The sequence below is a fragment of the Habropoda laboriosa genome, unplaced genomic scaffold (assembly GCF_001263275.1).
Source record: "Habropoda laboriosa isolate 0110345459 unplaced genomic scaffold, ASM126327v1 scaffold176, whole genome shotgun sequence".
Taxonomy (NCBI): domain Eukaryota; kingdom Metazoa; phylum Arthropoda; class Insecta; order Hymenoptera; family Apidae; genus Habropoda; species Habropoda laboriosa.
This window is the reverse complement of record NW_017100321.1, coordinates 519,223-536,579: the sequence shown is the minus strand read 5'-3', so window position 1 is coordinate 536,579 and position 17,357 is coordinate 519,223. Positions and strand designations below refer to the sequence as shown.

Below are 17,357 nucleotides of genomic sequence, written 5' to 3'. Positions count from 1 at the left end.
AGACGATCGAACCAATGCCACGAATTGAACGAATTAAATTCGATCGATCAATGGACACCGCCATACTTACCGATATATATTTATTTATTTATTATTGATAGTTACAGGCAAAAATTAATTTAGTTATCGCCAGAAAAACTTCACATTAAGGGAAAAAGAACACTCTTAGATTCAAAGCTTAAATGAGATACAGGCAAAAGTAGATTAAAGTAAATATTTGAACGGTACTGTTTAACTTCGTTTCAAAATTTTTCCAAATTTAATTCCTAATTAATTCCCTAATCTTACAATTTCCGAAAATATCTTTAATGGTGCTAAAAAAAATTAATTCTTTCCTCACGGTTCATTACTTAACCCTTCCGACAAATTCTTCATTTTTCGAGCAATCAGATAAGAAGGTACCAACGACACTCATAATGAAGGATCGTTAGGTAGAGCGATAACAGTTAAACTCGCGGCCGATTCGATCATCGTTAGGAAGTTTTCGCGAAAAACAATGAAAAGTTAATTAGAAGAGATGCAACCAGGCTGATGAACTCCATTGAACTTCGGTCTGGGCTGAGTTTGTTGGCTCAATTTAACGCGAAAGGGGGCGAGAACCGTTCGCAGAAGTTGTCCGTCTTCCCCCATTTCAATGGAAAACGTGGAACGGTCTTCCCTTTCCTCTCACACCGTACGTCATCATCGTGAAATCGCGGGAGCTACAATAAGAGAAACGTTATTCTTGGCACTGTTCTCGGGCGAATGATTTAATCCCTTCGGCTACAACGATTCCTCAGATTCAATCCTTTCCCCTTTGTGCCATCAGATCGAGGTCAAATTTTCGTTCGTTACACCCCGTGTGTACGGGAGCATTTCCTCACGAACGAACCTTTCAATTAACCCTTAAATCTGTCCAAAATTTTTTCTGTCGGTAAAGAAGGAATATTTTTTACATAGAAATTCTAGTGCAACGGTGGCCATGTAATGCATGATAAAAAGGGAGACCTTGAAAAAATTTTTATTCCCAATAAAGAAGGGATCCTTGAAGGAATTTTTTCTACCGAGTAATTCGCGAATGCAGAGCATTTTGGTTTTTTTTTTATCGCTAATAAAACAGGAGAACACAATTTTTCAATAAACCTTCGATCTTAAGAGATCTTCAATCTTTAACAATTTTTTTCAGCTCAACTAGTATAGATATCGCAATACTTCTTTCTTCTTTTTTTTTTTTTTTTTAAATAGAAAGAAGCATCTTTGGACTGCAATAAAAGAAAAATTTTATTTTGAGATTTAAAAAAAGCCTCGTCTGAATATAATCGTCTAATTACGTACAGACTCTGTGTGTTTCGTGAAACAAGAGGTGAATTACACTCGTTATACATAACGTACAAAAGGGGTCGATGGGACGTCGCTAAACAGGAAGTCAAAGTACTCGTGGTCGCGTGCAGACCGACACGACACGTTGTTGCTTTCTCGTGTGTTTTTATTAAAATACTTAAACGCTTAACTTACACGTGTACCAACAGTAGGCGGTAGGTAGAATTAAGTTAAATAGACTTAGCCCTCTATCGTTTCACACTTAAAGCAAGGGCCACCGTTTCCGGATTCGCACCGAAACAGTAAACAAGCGTCGCGACGCACGATCGATTCATCATGCAAACGTTGCTTCACTTCTACTCAACGAACCGGTACAACCCTGACTAGGGTATGTACAGGGTGTCCCGGAAATCGTGGTACAACCGGAAACGAGGTGTACATTAAAGTTCGATTTTCTTGGAAAATTTTACTCTATATTTTCGACTTACTCTCACATCAGGAATTCGCTCATTTTCGATTGTGTTACGATTTTTGGAGAACACCCTGTATAACGCATTACGCTACGTTTCACTGTTCTAACACGTTGACTGGCACATCAAATTTACCGATCTTTTTCCGCTGTGTCTCTGTACGTCGTTCAAAATAAGAGTAACCTCGCTCTCGGACCGATTCTCGTCCGTTCCGCGCATAGACAGAGAGCGTAGCAGAGGGTAGCCCTGCCTTAGGCACGTCCCGTGCGCGAAACGAGGTTACTCTTATTTCGAACGATGTATATACCATGTTATAAATTATTTTTTTTTGAATAATTTATGTGTTACAACAATTGCTATAAATAGTAAAAATTGTGGCGGTATATTCCACCGTTGTATTTATAAAAACGGTGATTTTATAAATATCGAAAAAAATGATATAATGATGGATGAAAAAGAACTTTACTGAATTAAATAGCGATAAAGGACGTTACAAATGGTGACAGTGAAGAATCGTGGCGTGACAGTGAACGTGTTAACCCTTTTCTACATGCACCATCAATCCTTAATCCTTCGAGATGAAGGAACAATCTCAACGAAATCCGCCGTTAAAACGTGAAAATAATCGTTCTACACACTTGATCGCGGAAATTTCAATCTCGAAAAAACCACCCACGTAATCAAAGCGAAATTAAATGAAAATCCTCCACAGAGATTCTCTACCCGTCCAACCGGACCAAAAATCGTCGGCGAAATTTCAAGAAACAGAAACCACCAAAATTAACATACGACGTGCTAAACATGCGTAAAGAAATCTCCACGATAGATCACACCACATTTTAATCATTCTACAATCGACACTCCCGATGGAATAAATAATTCGGTTACGAAGATCGCGATCAACGAGGCCCCTTTTATCTATATACATATACAGACGATCCGTTCCTTCGATCGATCAACAAACGGAACAATAATTTCCACTTTCAATGCTTACAACACTCCCCTCATCTCGAACGATCATCTCTACTGGGCCTCGTCATCACGCATCGACCTCGATAACAAATCTCCGTCATGTGAGAGACTCTGGTGGTCGTCGATGTGCGTAGAACTTTGCCGAGTATCGATTCCGTGGAATTGCTCGTGGCAGTTGTGCTGCTGGTCTTCGTGGTTGTCGTGGTCGGTGAATCGGTAACGAAATACTCGGTCGACGAACTCGTCGAGCTATCCGAGGCCAAGTTGCCTCTGTCCAAGGTCGTCGCGTTCTCCAAATCGATATCATTCGTCGACTCGGTCGTTTGTGTCACCTCGTCTATGTTCATCGTTGTCTGTGCCTCTTCCAAGGTCATCGGAGTGGTTGTCTTCACTTCTACGTCCTTTACGGTCGTCTTCTCTTGTCCCGAACCATCTTGAATGGAGAACTCTCCGTCCGGCAACGGTGGTTGAACAGTTGTGCTGATTTCTTCGGGACTTTCCGTGTTCACGGTTGTCGTTTCCTCTTCGGCGCTCTTCATCGTGTCGAAAATTGCCTGGACGTAGTCCGAGAGTGTTTTAACACTGGTGTCTCCTTCGTTTTTCGTTATCAAACCTGGAATCGACGTGCCGCTGGATTTCGCGTCAGTCTTCGGATCAGACTTCCACGGAGAGGATTGAGAATGATCGAAGGACGACGGATATCTCACTTCGCTCCATTTCGCTCTGTGGTTCTTCGGATAGCCCTCCGCGTCTTTCGATCCTTTTTCACCCTCGAGATACTCCGACGGTGTTTCTTCGTCGATTTCATCCTCTGTTACCTTCGATTGCTTCCCGGAGAGCTTCAATTTCTCCTCCTGATTGCCTCCTCGCGACGCCTCCATGTCAACGTTTAATTTATTAATACGGTTCTCCTGAATCGTGTATTTCTCGGCGATCGATCCGAAGTTCAAGGTGTTCTGAATTCCGTTCTGGTTCCATTTCTTCGCCAGTTCCCACGGTTTCTCGTCGTTCGTCTTCTTCTCGTTTTTCGTCTCTTCCTTCGTTCTCGTCGGTTCGCGCGAAGAGTCTTGCGTTAATCTCGAGAAGAAGTCTTCCAAAGGGGACCTAGCGGTGGTCGTCTCTTCTGGTTTGTCTGTGGTTGGAATCGTGGTGGATTGATTTTCTGTGGTCTCCTCTAGGTCTTCGGGGATTGTCATGGGAGTGGTCATGGCTGGAGACATCGTCCATGCTACTTCCGGTACCTCGGTAGTCGTCGTTCTCGAGGATGATTCCTCGTTTTTCAGAATTTCGGCTAGAAAATCTTGCAGCACCGATTTCCCTGGCAGACTAGAGGCTGCAGCTGGAAGTTTCGACTCGCGGACGGGATTGTACTTGTACTGATCTCGAAACAGACCGTTCAGAGCGGAATTGAAGTGTTGAGACTCGGCTGTGACGAAGTCGTCTACTGCTGGTCTGACTCTAACGCGGACTCTTCTCCTTCGACCAGTCTGGAACAGATTATTCTGTGTTTTTCTCCTCGTCGTTATTTTTTTGTTTTTCTTTCTTTCTGCAGTGTACGCGAGATTCTGAACTCATTTTTCCCTTAAATTTTAGTCGTGTTCGATTTTTTAACTTTACAATTTTTCCTGCAATTTTTATTTTATAATTGACTGTTGGATTTGTTAGATTTATAAGTCAGTTATCAGTCAGTTAGTCAGTATCATGTTTATGATACGTGACAAAAGGCCCTTAGATCCCAAGCGGGATCGTAGGCAATATTAGGGTGTTGCGTAGGAGCGTTCTCAGTCCGTATACCTACTCTTGCCATCAAGTAGAAAAGCGAACCTTCCTTGTGTGAAATAAAGTTCACAGTTTGAAATAAGGATTACTAATTATTTAACAATCCATCACTCCCATAATCCAATAGGATTATTAGGAGGAATGAGTGTGTGTGTGTAGTAGTAGTAGTAACAGCAAAACTGATCAACATACTGAGACAGATTAATATAAACGTTCAAAACTCTGTATAACTCACATGTAGGGGGAGTTCAATACCGGTCACCTCTGTCACTTGATAAGAAAACTATTGGATTAACGGGTTAAATAAATGGTGTTCACTGCAAATTCTCTTAAACGTATTTTATTTTCTTCGCCGCGGAAGAACGTCGTAGCGCTTTGAAAATCGCAGTCGAACTGAAGGAAAAAACTCGTAAAGGCACGACAGAAAGTCTGTTGCGCATTTGAGAAAAAGAGACCAGGATTGCATCGGCTGTTATACTATTTTGACTAAACAGTGTTTCTCATACATAACACAATTCATTCTGACGCATTATTATTAGTAACAATCCAACAAAGATTTTCTCCACGGCAACCGCTCATACCGATATTAATATCCCCTTTCTCTCCCCCTTAACCATCCCCCAAGCTCTCGCACTCTAATATTAAACTTCCCTTCTTCCATGCCTTTAACGATCTCCAATAACCCCATAGCAGCACACCGTGTCTTCGCCGAAAGAAAAACCACGTTAATCCTCTCCAAAAAGAAGTAATAATGAGAAAACTCCGCGTGGCCTCAGGCTGTAAAGAGAGCGCCATAACCTTGGCACTCTGCAATCTTATGGCCTCACCTATGGTCCCCGCACTTTCTCAAACTTCTACGTTTCCCCTTTCAGAAATGAACGTTTAACGTCGCCAATTAATTGAAACCTTTTTCTTTTCAAGGGGTGCGTAAGTTTCATTCGGAAACAGGATTAGGTGAACTTAAATGTGTTCCTCTTACTGTCGATAGTATCATTACGAATTAGTTTGTTTAGAAGTTAGTCGATATCGGTAACAAATTGAATATCGAAACCTTGTATATGTAATAATGATCTGATGTTTTTACATAAAATGATTAATAGCGTTGTTTGCTGTCCGCAATTACTAGCATCTATAAATTTTTATGCACCATCAAGATCATTAAGATCCACTTCGTTGTTCCATCCAGCCCTTTATAAGACTACAGTCGGTAATTCAGATCCCATAAATCGTGTCTGCATCGAAGCCGAAAAACTAAGCACGCATTTGAACTTTTTTTCGAGCAGTGCTCACGGCTTCAAAAATTTGTTGTACAAATTAATGTAACTAATGGTAACACGTCCCCGCGAATTATGAATTATGTATTATGTATTATATTCTGAATGCTTATACACCCTATGTACACTAATGGGACTTGATCCCGTTTATAATAAAATAATAATAATGAATCATCTTGAAACATTAATCATACACACACACATTCACCCAAACATACAAAAAACAATTATACCGAAAACAACAGCAATAGTCGAAAAAAAAAAATTACAGCAAAAATAGAAGAATGTGTGACCTGATAAAAACAGAAAGAAAAACCCTTCGTACGATCACCAAACAACCGCAAACGTAAGAACCAGGATGAGAATAATGATAAATTTTCAAGAATAAGACAGCTAAAAATATCGCTGTACGTTCTATCTGTAGTGTATACCAACCTAACCTCAAAAAGAAGCTCCTCAATCATCGAATCTCTCTACACCCCTTACCTTCTTACCAGCCGCCGGTGGACCGTCATTTTTCTTCGCGATCTTCTCCAAATCGATATTCCGCTGTTCCGTAGCATTTCCAGACCTGTCCATCAGCCAGGAATCCCCGTCATGTCTATTCTCCGCCACGCTTCCGTTCCTCTCTATGGTGGCCAATGGAGCTCCTTCAGTCGTCGTCACTCCACCACCGTTCATCTTCTCCGTGTGATCCTGTGCATTCGTTTTCCTACCGAACATCGTCGTACCCATCAACACCGACTCGTCCTCCTCCTCCTCCTCCTCCTCCACCTTCTTTTTCTCCGTTTTCTTGTCGTCAGAAGAGACCAGCAACGTGACAGACGATATCTCCGGCGCGGCCGTGATTATTTCCGGCGGATTCCCCTCTTTCAACGACTCGTGAAACCACTGATGCTGCTCCTTCGACGACTCCCCCGACACTTGGTTCACCGCGAAACTCGGCTGGAACGAGGTCCTCGTCAATTTCGTCGACCATTGACTCTCGGCGCCGTAAATGTCCGCCGTCGTCGAGTGAGCGTCTTCCGATAAAGGCCTCGCTCTCGATGCCTGCGTGTACTTCCTCGACGCGCTGCTGGCCAGCTGTGTTTGATCGTACTCCTCGCGTGGAACTGTCTGGCCGGGGTAGTTGCCGAAGTTCAGAACGAACTCGGCAGGATACTGGAATTTTAACCAAGTTTTCGTGATTATGCAAATTTTCAGGTCCGATGGGAAGAAAGATTTCCGGAAGGAAGAAATTGAATTTTTCAAGAGTGAACTTTCTTTTTTAGCAAATTGTCGTTCGAGAGGTTTTAATATTGTAGGAACCGACGACGGAAAAATATCCAGGGACCCAACGGGAATCGAACCCGGGACCTTCGGCTTAACAAGCCGAGGCTTTGCGCGCTACGCCAACTACTCCCTCTCTATTCTCCCGTGTCAATTTCCTATTTTGGGCTATGAAGGCCCCGATACTACAATATAAAGAATTTCGCTTCGGAGTGTAAATTTGGATTTTTCAGGTACTTTGAAAAATTTCAAGTTACAATTTAGGTAGAACAGTGTGTGCGTAATATTTCACGTTTAAGACAGGATTTTTCTTCTTCCGAATGTAGTACGTGATACATTGAGGTTTTTAACGGTTGTTACAGTAAATTACAGTAGAGGTTACGAATCTTTCGAATTCAAAAGCAAGTATTTCAATTTTTTTCCACCTGCAGAATCTCACTGAAAACGATGCGGTACAACATTTAGCGCGGTCCTCTGTCGAGAAAGGAAACCTGTTTGCGATACTCTCTGTGCCTCTGTGTACGTGTGCATGAAAGGGGTGAGTCCTCTTTAAGGGCGAACAGTGTATACATCAGGGGAGGAGAGTTTAGAAACGGAGTTAACGAAGAGGGTCTTTAACGAGGGTTCGCAGTGATAGTCCGGCATAGTTAGCGTTTAAAATAATGTTAAAAACTCGAAATATTAGGTTGTCCGGAAATAAATTGCGGTATCTGTACATGAGATTTAAAGACGTGTAATTTTGCTTAGAATGAATTTACTTAATCGAAATAATTTCCATTAGATTCTATACACTTTTTCCAACGTTTTACAAGAGTTCCTATTCCATTACAGTAAAAATCAGGATTTCTAGAATTAATAAATTCCACGAAGGTATTTACAGCATCCTCTTTATTGCGGAAGATCTTTTCTCGCAAACAGTTATCGAAATGTTTAAAAAAAAATGGTAATCTGTAGGGGATAAGTCGGGCGAATAAGGAGGGTGTATTAATGTTTCATAACCCAATTCGTGTATCTTCCGAATCGTGAATTGTGATACGTGCGAGCCGGCGTTATCGTGTAGGAATATAGGTCCCTTACGATTTACCAAACTTGCTTGTTTAACAAATAACTTTTGTTAGTTGTGCTTTCACCGAATACACGATTGAGGCTTTACGTCCTAATTTAAATTCATATAAAAATATAGTACGAATTTGCTTTTTGTCCATTGTTACGTTTTTAAGTTATACTCAGAACAAATGACGGTAAAAAACAAAAGTGTATCGCTTATACGACAGCGCGACGTCTACACGTTCAAATGGTATATTACCTGATAAGCATAAATTTAAAATATATAGTATAGAAAAGCCCTAAATATGACATAACAGAAAACCGCAATTTATTTCCGGACAACCTAATACTTCTCTCAATAGATAGAAAAAGTGAATTAGCAGCGATTAATATTTAGAATCTAATATTCCCAAAAATCTCATCGTTCCCATTCCAACACCTCAGAACATCCCTCAAAATGGCGTGCAAAAACACGTGAAATATAATAATTATCAGAACACCCGTTATATCATTTAAATTACATTTCCTCGCTTTTGCATAACGAACGAATAATTCTTCTTTTTAGTATGTTAATAATTTCGCGATAACGTTAAATGTGCTTCACTTTCAGCGAGTGTCTTAATACTTATGAACGAGAGTGTAACCTCCTATAAAATTTCCATATCACAACGCGCCAATTATTCTCCCCTTATCGCGACCCACAAACCGGCCAGTGCATGCCAGAACCGATAAAAGAACAGGCGTGGAGCCCTCGAACTGGAGCAGCATGCCAGAAACAAGAAACTTACTCCATTATACAGGCTCAGTTTAACTATACTCGAATTTCTAATCAGACGTCCCTATCGTCCCTTCTAATCTGTCTGAACAGTCTCCTAATAATATCTCAGATCACTGTTACACGCTCTGCGCTAATTGATTATCTATTAAAGGAACGAAGAGTGATTACGAGTAGCTGGTGACGTCGAGTATAAGTTCGAAATTCAAAGGTGAATTCGTCGAGCACCAAAGTAGACGTAATTCTACTCGAACACGTTTGTTTCGGGCACGGGCACTCGTCGTTGCCCGCGGGCAAAGCTAGGGGCATGTGACGTCGACAGATATTAAAACGGAGTGGGAAACAACGATTGCAGTGGAGTGTAGGCTAATTTTCGAAGGACAGTTATTGTCAGCCGCCCTTAGAAGGATTCGGAGCACCCAGGCTTACGCCTATAATCTCTATCAGACCAGTAATCTACCCTCTGCCGAAACCACCAGCCGACAGAACCAGCCCGGAGAATCATTCGACTGTGTTGGGTCGACAAGTCGCGTTTATAGGCAAAGTAAACATCACCAACCGCCGCCTCGGCAGATGATCCGCGAGTAGCTATCCTTGTCGCACCTGCGATAACGAACTCGCGGGTTCAAGGATGTGCCCCCCACTGAAAGATAGGCAAGACGATAAAAGCGCGAGATTTCAAAGAGACTAGAAACTAGAAAAGAGACTAATAGCAGCCCGGGCGACAATTGCAAAAAGAACCGCAGAATAAAGAATCAGATACGAACAACCGTGTTACAACTGAACATATCACCTCTTCAGGTTAAATTAACGTTTATCTGAACACACTCACGTTCTCGCTGGAGGTTCCGTAGAACTGATTCTCCGATGGATTACGACCAGCTGCGGGGAATCCCCCGCTGCTACTATCGTAATTATCATCGTACAGCGTCTGTTGTTGCTCGGTGGTCACTGGTTGAGGACGTACACGCGGATAATTCTCGTCTAACGGTAACTCGTTGTGCGCTTCTAACGCTGATTCGGTACTAGTTGTGGTTGACACGCGTTTTCTTCCAGGTCGACGAATTCTACTTCTTACTCTCGTTGGTTGTTTCGGCTCGTCTGGTCGTGACTTCGGTTTCACCGTGTAGATCGTGTCCTCGGGCAACACTGTGGCAACAGGTATTCTTTCTGTTGTCGTGGTAGTCGGTTCTGGTGTTGTGGTTGTGGAAGGTGGCAGAGTGGTTGGTTTGAGCGATAGGCGACGATTGGGCGTCGCTTGGTACTTCTGACGGTTCTTCAGTAGTTGCGTCTGTGGAGGACTCGGTTCTACTGCGGTCTCGTCGTTTGGTAGCAGTGATTGTTGCGGCACCTGGAGGACAAACGGGTTTCTTTTTTATGTTTCTCCTGGACAGGATTTCTTTTGGAATGTTGAGAAATTGCTCTTGTAAGATTATCAGATTTATGATTTTCTAAGGAACGAGTGGCAAGGTGTATTTATTTGTTTAACGTATAAACGGTTAACCCTTTCGCGACTAGCGCCGGTTATACCCGGCATCCACTAAGCGCGTCGCCTCAAAAACTCGAAATGAAGATTTATTACTGGATTTACTTTAAAATACAGATAACATTCCCTTTATCATACATCCTTAACCCTAGAGCGGTCTTCGGGTCTTTTTTTACCCACCGCCTTTTTATATTTTTAGTAATCAAGTTTACGTTCCTTAACATTATTTTAAACGTTTATTGTCTATGTTCATATGTCGCGTTGGAAAGAAAAATTGTTTCACGTAAGGTCTTAGATCCCTTTTCACCCAAAAGTCTTAAGTGTACAGTCAAAACGAAGAACGCAGTAGGACACACTGGGAGCTCCAAAAACGCGAGACATTCGTGGTGTGCACTAATAGCACAACATGTCCGTTAGTGGCGTACTGAGTGAGAAAGGAGTAAACTTGTTTAAGAATACGAAATAAGTTTAACAAAAGAGAGGTAGTGGAGGCAAAAAATTTTTTAAAAACCAGATCAACAAACACTGTTCGAGAAAGCTCTTTAAGTTCCAATTTTTAAGTTACTTTATGAGAATTTGTTAATTATGGGATTTGTATATTTTTTAAAGAAACTTTTTGAGCTGACTAAAGAATCTGTGAAATAACATAAAAATAGTTTGGCTCGCAAGGATTTCTACGTTGATTGAGTTAGAATAACTAACACTTTTTCGTTAAAATGTAAACTCTTTCAAAAACCAGTAAACCGTCGATCACTCTTTCTCTCAAAATAATAAAAAAATTTGCCAAATTCACTCACTTCCAGAAGTTGTGGCCGGTAGGTAACAGGTGCCGGATACCTGTTATCCACCGGGTGTACGGGTCTGAAGTTCGGTGCCCTTATGAAACCATAATCAAGATCCTCTTCCGTCGGACGCACAGTGGTAGTTGTTGTAGTCGGTGCTGGCGTCGTCGTGACGATTGGTCTCTGTTGTTGAACAGCATGAATATTTATGTACTCATTTCCGTCGGTCTGAACTTGCGATCCATGATTCTGCGGACGAGCCCTTGACCTAACTCTCTGACGACTTGGAGTGGTTCGTGTAGAATCTTGATTCACCACGTTGAAACGAACATACTCGTCCTGTGAACCTCTGTTTCTTGTTTGAACAGACGGTTCATGGTGCACACGTGTTCCCACACGTCCTCGAATTCGCTGTCGAATTACCACGGGCGTTGTACTGGTTGTAGTTGTCTCTGTTGTTATCTAACGTTCATTCAAAGGAACAAATAAGCCGTACGATCTCCCTGAACCTCCAACCACAAAAAATCACACCTTAACACGTTGAATGCCGTGGGGGTCATCGATGACCGGCGGTGCCAAGATTGGTAAAAGCGTTTAATTCGAGTAAATGGTGATACTTGGAAAATTTTCATCCAATGTGTCACGCAGCATATTTAAATAGCTTTATGTAGTATCGGGGCCTCCGCAGATTAAAATAGGAAACCGACAACGGAGAATAGAGAGGGAGTGGTTTGCGTAGCGCGCAAAGCCTCGGCTTGCTAAGCCGAAGGTCCCGGGTTCGATTCCCGGGTGGTGTTGGGTCACTCAATATTTTTCTATCGTCGGTTCCTATATTTATTTATATACAGCTTTATTTCTAATTATTATTTACGCATATTGCGATGTGTTGTATTAGAGTAAAAAATTAATTTCAACACCGTGGACAAGTTACGTAGAATTGATCCGGCGTTCAACGTGTTAAACAATTTGAAAGATCCTCAAATCCCCCAAAAACATCAGATCCGTGCTCACCTCAGACAACGGAGCCTCCGTTGAAGAAACCGGAAGCTCGTAATCCTCCTGCTTGTTCTCCGGCAGAGGAATAAATATCGGTTGCTCGTTAGGATCACCTTCAGCCACTCCAGTCTGGATCTTCTCGCTCTCCGAACGATGCAGAGTATCCTGTCCGGTCAAACTGTACTCTGGCTGCGTCTGTGGAACGTTCACCTCGTAGATCGACGAGTAACGTTGATCCTCCTGCGTCCTTAGCCTTGGATCAGCGGTGGTTGCTAGTTCGTAATCGCTGTTCTCAGCCTTGCCATCCAGCTGATAGTCTTTCGATCTCTGAAGAATCTCCTGGTCCAACAGTTCGCCATTTTGTGCCTGATAATTGAACCCGTTCACAGGACTCTTCTCCAGGCCAGCTTCTTCCAGAGCAGCTTGGTCGTAGTTGGATCGATAACGTGGATCTTCCGGAAGATTCTGCGGATAGGTCTGACTTCTTGAATAATCGTCCGATATCAGTGTAGATCCTTGATTCACGGTCACGTCGCGTAGAGGTGGATAGTTTTCGGTAGTGCTGACAGTCGTCGACGGGTAGTTCTCTGGGGAATAGTCGTTCAAACTCGACGAGGAATCCAACTGACGAAGGCTGCTCGATTCTGGCCCGCTCGGCTGCAGGTAACCGTTCGACGTAGGCGAGGAGTCCCCATGGGACACCGTGTCGTACGACGATTGCTGTGTCTGCGCGTTCTGAGAGTGCCCTGGGACCTGTTGACGTTGGTTCAGGTGTATGTAAATGACGTGACGGAAATTGGAAAGCTTCGTTTTATTTTCTATCTATAGTACCAGTGTATAGAGAATTTTTGTAAATTTTTGCGGAGTATTTTTTGCAGACGAAATAGCGTTGGTGAGAAAAATTGTTAAACACAGCCTTCTGGGAACAATACTGTTATTAAATAAAATAGCAACATTATTACGTAACTATCATGTGAAATATTGACCTCTTAGCTGTGAAAAACGAGTTAACTCGTCATTAATTAGCGAACAGTTAGGACACAATAATTTATTTTTTCATTTATCAATTCTTACTCGTTTTTAATTCTAAACCGGGGGGATTCAATTTCTCTTTCAAAGGGGAACACAGTTAAACGGTTAAATATATCTATTTCTATTGTGAAAAAAATAGTAATGCAATTTAGAATTTCTTTTTAATTTAAAAAAAGAATTTTGATATATAAAATAGATTCTTCTAATTACTATGAAGTACACGTATTTCTCGTGCAAAAAATAGTGCACAGAGTAAAAATGTTAAATTCAATTCCAGTTAATTGATCTTCTCCTTTTTCCCTCGGAACAAGGGATCTTACGATTTATCATCAATCTCGGAGGGAACCAGTTATCTAAGTGTTATTAATTGTTCGCGTGTATACAATGATAAATCGACGAAATGGATTTACCTCAGTCTGCTGACTGGTCTTATCTCGGCTCCTGTACTTCTGCGTTCTACTGATCGGCCTCCTGTGCTCCGCATTGTATCTCAACGTAGTTTCAGGGATCCTGGATTTAGTTGGCTCGTAAGCGGATTCGCGATACTCCTCTGTGGTGGTGGTGAATCTGGACCTAGATCTGTTGTACGGTCTTCGACTTCTATCCACGTTTGCTCTAGTGGACGGAGTTTGAGTCGTTGTCCTTGGCCTCGTTGAAACAACCCTGTTTCTACAGTTAACAATTTCGTTTACTTTTTATTGCGAAACGAAAGTATTTTTTATTCGAAAATTCGTAAATAATCGAAATAAATGAAACCCCCTATACGAGAACCAAGAAGAACTACACTTTCATAAAAATTAAATATTGAGATGAATAAAACACCCTCTGCAAAAATCAGCAAGAAGACAGCAATACTTGAGCCTCCTTTAAATCACTAAAATCCCATGTACAGTCAGTGGAAGAAATATTATCCTCACAGTGAAACTTCGTATCGCTACAATTTAATAAGAGCGATCTCAACCAACCAATTAATTTCACTCTAAATCTTCATCCACCTGCTGGACGAAATTTACTCAACAAACATAACCTTTCGTCATAATTTCAAGTAACGTACCTCTGTCTACTGCGTGGCCTGTAGGTAGTAGTCGGTGTACGTTGCGTGGTCGTGGTCGTAGTAGTCGTGGTACTCGTCGTAGTGCTGGTCGTGCTGGCCTGCAATTTCGCCTCGTTCTTGTCCAACAGAGAGTTCACTAAGCCAGGCAGATGCGGCGAAATAGCCGGCAGTTCCGCCGGCAAACTGTACTGGGTGGGTCCAACGGGTGCTCTAACCTCGTTAACCTCGCCGCCAGTGATCACAGCCTCGAAACTGCCACCGAGACCAGTCGAGAGCTGAGAGCCTTGTTCACCGTATTCCTGCCCGCCGGTATTGTACCTCTGTGCCTCCCTTTGCTGAGCCAGCTCTTGATTAATCAGAGCCAACTGACCGGAGGGATCCTGAGAGCTGATAGTCTCTTCTTTGTAAGTGGGCGTAGTCGAATAAGAAATCTCCTCTACGTGACTGACCGAAGTTTCAACCTTCGGATTCTGCATAGGAATATCGGTGGTTCTCACGTTCTCGTCGTAATACTTGTGCCTCCTCGTCGAAGGCTTTTGATCGTCGTAATAGGAGGTACCGACAACAGAGGCTGGTTTATTGTCACCGTAGAACTGTCTGAATCTGAACCTAGAGCCGGAATATCCAGGCGACGGTGTAACTGTGTACGATTGTTCGTATTTCGGAGTACTTGATAACTCTGGAGCATAGCTGATAGTTGTCTGAGGTTCGTACAACGGTGTGGTAGACTCAGGTCCTCCACCGAGGCTCTCCAAGTACGAATTAGGCTCTATCAATGGAGTTGGACTAGGATTGTGATCGTCACTCTCCTTTGGATCAGTATTGTCTATAGTATTGACTACTACTGATCCTATGTGAGGCGATGGGAAGGGGATTTTCGAGTAACCTGGTGGAGGATCGAAGCTTAGCGGTGCTACGAAGAATGGTAACTTGTCCACTTTCCTCTCTACCCTGTTGTGATCGATGGAAGAGAGATAAGGTAGGTCAAACTTGGCATATCCATTTGGTGGTTCCAGGCTGGTCGGTCCTACGAATACCTGAGGTGTGTCTGGACCTACTGTGTCAAGAACAGCTATAGTCTTTGCATCTTTCAGTATTTTCAACACGTCAGACACTCTGACGTTGTTCGTCTTCGAACTGGAACTCCCCATGTAGACTGATAACGGAGGTTGATTAGGGGACGGAGTTGTGGTTGGTTCTCTATAATTCTGCTGCTCCTGATATTGATTTCTCTGCCTGTGTCTTCCTCTAATCTTACTTTTCGGTGGCTTGGATCCTTCTGAGAACTGTTGACGATGAAACTGTTGCTGTTGGTCTCTGATTAATGGAAGAGACTGAGTGTGAACGTCACGATTATCAGGTCTCTCTGCTGCAGCTAGCCTAGCCTCGTTTTCACGTTGCTTCTCCAAGATCTGTTGTTGCTTCAAAGCTTGTTGAATCTCCAATTCCTTCTGTCTCTCCAATGCAGCTAATCTCTCTGCTTCTCTCTGTCTGGTTGCCTCTTCTGCTCGACGTTTCTCCTCTTTCGCCCTGATCTCAGCTAATCTTCTTCTTTCCAGCTCTTCCAAACGTTGCTTCTCCCTGGCCTCTCGAATTCTCTCCAATTCTCGTTGCTTGGCTAATTCTTCCAGTTTCTCCAATTCTTTCTTCTTCTTTTCCGCTTCTCTTTGACGTTGCAGCTCTTGTTCCCTTTGAAGTGCCTCTTGCTGAAGCCGAGCTTTCCTTTCCAGGACTCGCTGTTCCTCGTTCAGTCTGGCGATCTCCTTCATTCTCTCCTCTTTAAGGAACTGAGTTTTCTCCTCACGTTCCATTTGGATTTGCTGGAGAATTTGACGAGCGAAGGCGTCCTGGTCGTGAGGTGCGAGCACGCCAGGCTCCACCCCTTGGTTGTCACGGTGTGCTTGCGGTTGCTGGGGCGGCTGTTGCTGTTGCTGTTGACGCAGAGGGTATTGCTTCCTTCCACGGCCTCTTTTTGGCTGACCTCGCTGGGCTAGGGTCTCCGCTGGCACGTAAACTAATTGCACCTGTCAAAGGGAAAATCATTTTCTATGTAAATTTTTAAATTGGGGAACGTTTAAAGAGGCGCTAAGTGGATTTCGGAGTAATTTTTTATTTTTTTCTCTTTTCGCGAGGGAAACGAGGACATTTGGGTACAGTTGAAATTCCTATTTTTAGAATAAAGACGATAGTTTTTTTTTTTTGTTAATTCACAACATCTCTTTCTACTTTCGAAATTTCTACAACTTTTCTAAATTTGTTATTTTGCTCAACTTTCCCAATTCCTCATTTCCATAATTTTCCAATCGCTCACTCTCATTCCCATGAAAAGATTTCCACCAACCTCCTCCTCGTCGTCCTGACCAGCCTCAATTTGAGGCACCAACGATACTTGACCCGTTTCCTTCAAATGTTTCGCGCCCTGCTGCCTCTGTTCCTCATCGATCTGTCCGACATTTCCGACACTCTGTTGTCCTCCCGGTGGCAACAGCTGGCCGCCTTTGAATTCCGGCTGCCCGGACAAGTTCGGGAACTCTTGAGAAAAGCTCGGCTCCTGTTTCGGAGGCAACGGAGCGCGATGCCGCTGGGGGAGGAAGTTCTGAGCCGGATACACCGGCGGCAACGTTTCGGAGGCGGGCAGAGGCGGCACAAGATCCTCCGACGCGAGATCTGCCACTGTCTGCGTACTACCTAATCCACTCTGACGCAGCAGCTTCTCATTGTCCACGTTACTGAAGCCGCTAGGCAGAAACGTCTGAGACTGGGGAAAAAAACAAAGGCTTCTGTAAGTTTTCAAATGGGGCTCGTTTGAATTAATCGACACCCTTTGGAAAACCGAACAGAGTCTAAACGGTCGTGACGTGTGGCTTTGTTGAAAGTTTAAATGTGTTGCAGTGGTTGTTTTTTTGAAATAGGTTCTTTTTTAGTAGGTTCTTCTTTAAACAATTTTAAAATAGTTGTTTCTTGAGGTAACTGTTTTGTTGAAGTAGATTTAAAGTATTTATTTTTTTAAGGAGGTTTAAAGTAATTGTCTTTTTATGGTTAGTGTAGGAACCGACGACGGAAAAATATTGAGGGACCCAACGGGAATCGAACCCGGGCCCTTCGGCTTAGCCCAAGCCGAG

At 42.9% G+C, this 17,357-nt stretch overlaps 1 protein-coding gene across 1 annotated transcript in view; it reads right to left on the bottom strand.

Moving 5' to 3' along the window:
* Window positions 1–2,773: 2,773 nt before the first annotated feature.
* LOC108574203 (serine-rich adhesin for platelets-like) overlaps window positions 2,774–17,357 on the bottom strand; it is a 17,492-nt gene continuing 2,908 nt past the window's right edge. The window contains exons 3-10 of the mRNA XM_017936739.1: window positions 16,577–16,993; window positions 14,236–16,259; window positions 13,592–13,850; window positions 12,165–12,902; window positions 11,169–11,615; window positions 9,718–10,236; window positions 6,281–6,955; window positions 2,774–4,228 (exon numbers count right to left, since the gene is read on the bottom strand). Of these exons, the coding sequence (XP_017792228.1) occupies window positions 2,774–4,228; window positions 6,281–6,955; window positions 9,718–10,236; window positions 11,169–11,615; window positions 12,165–12,902; window positions 13,592–13,850; window positions 14,236–16,259; window positions 16,577–16,993 (6,534 nt within the window). The remainder of the gene's footprint in view (window positions 4,229–6,280; window positions 6,956–9,717; window positions 10,237–11,168; window positions 11,616–12,164; window positions 12,903–13,591; window positions 13,851–14,235; window positions 16,260–16,576; window positions 16,994–17,357) is intronic.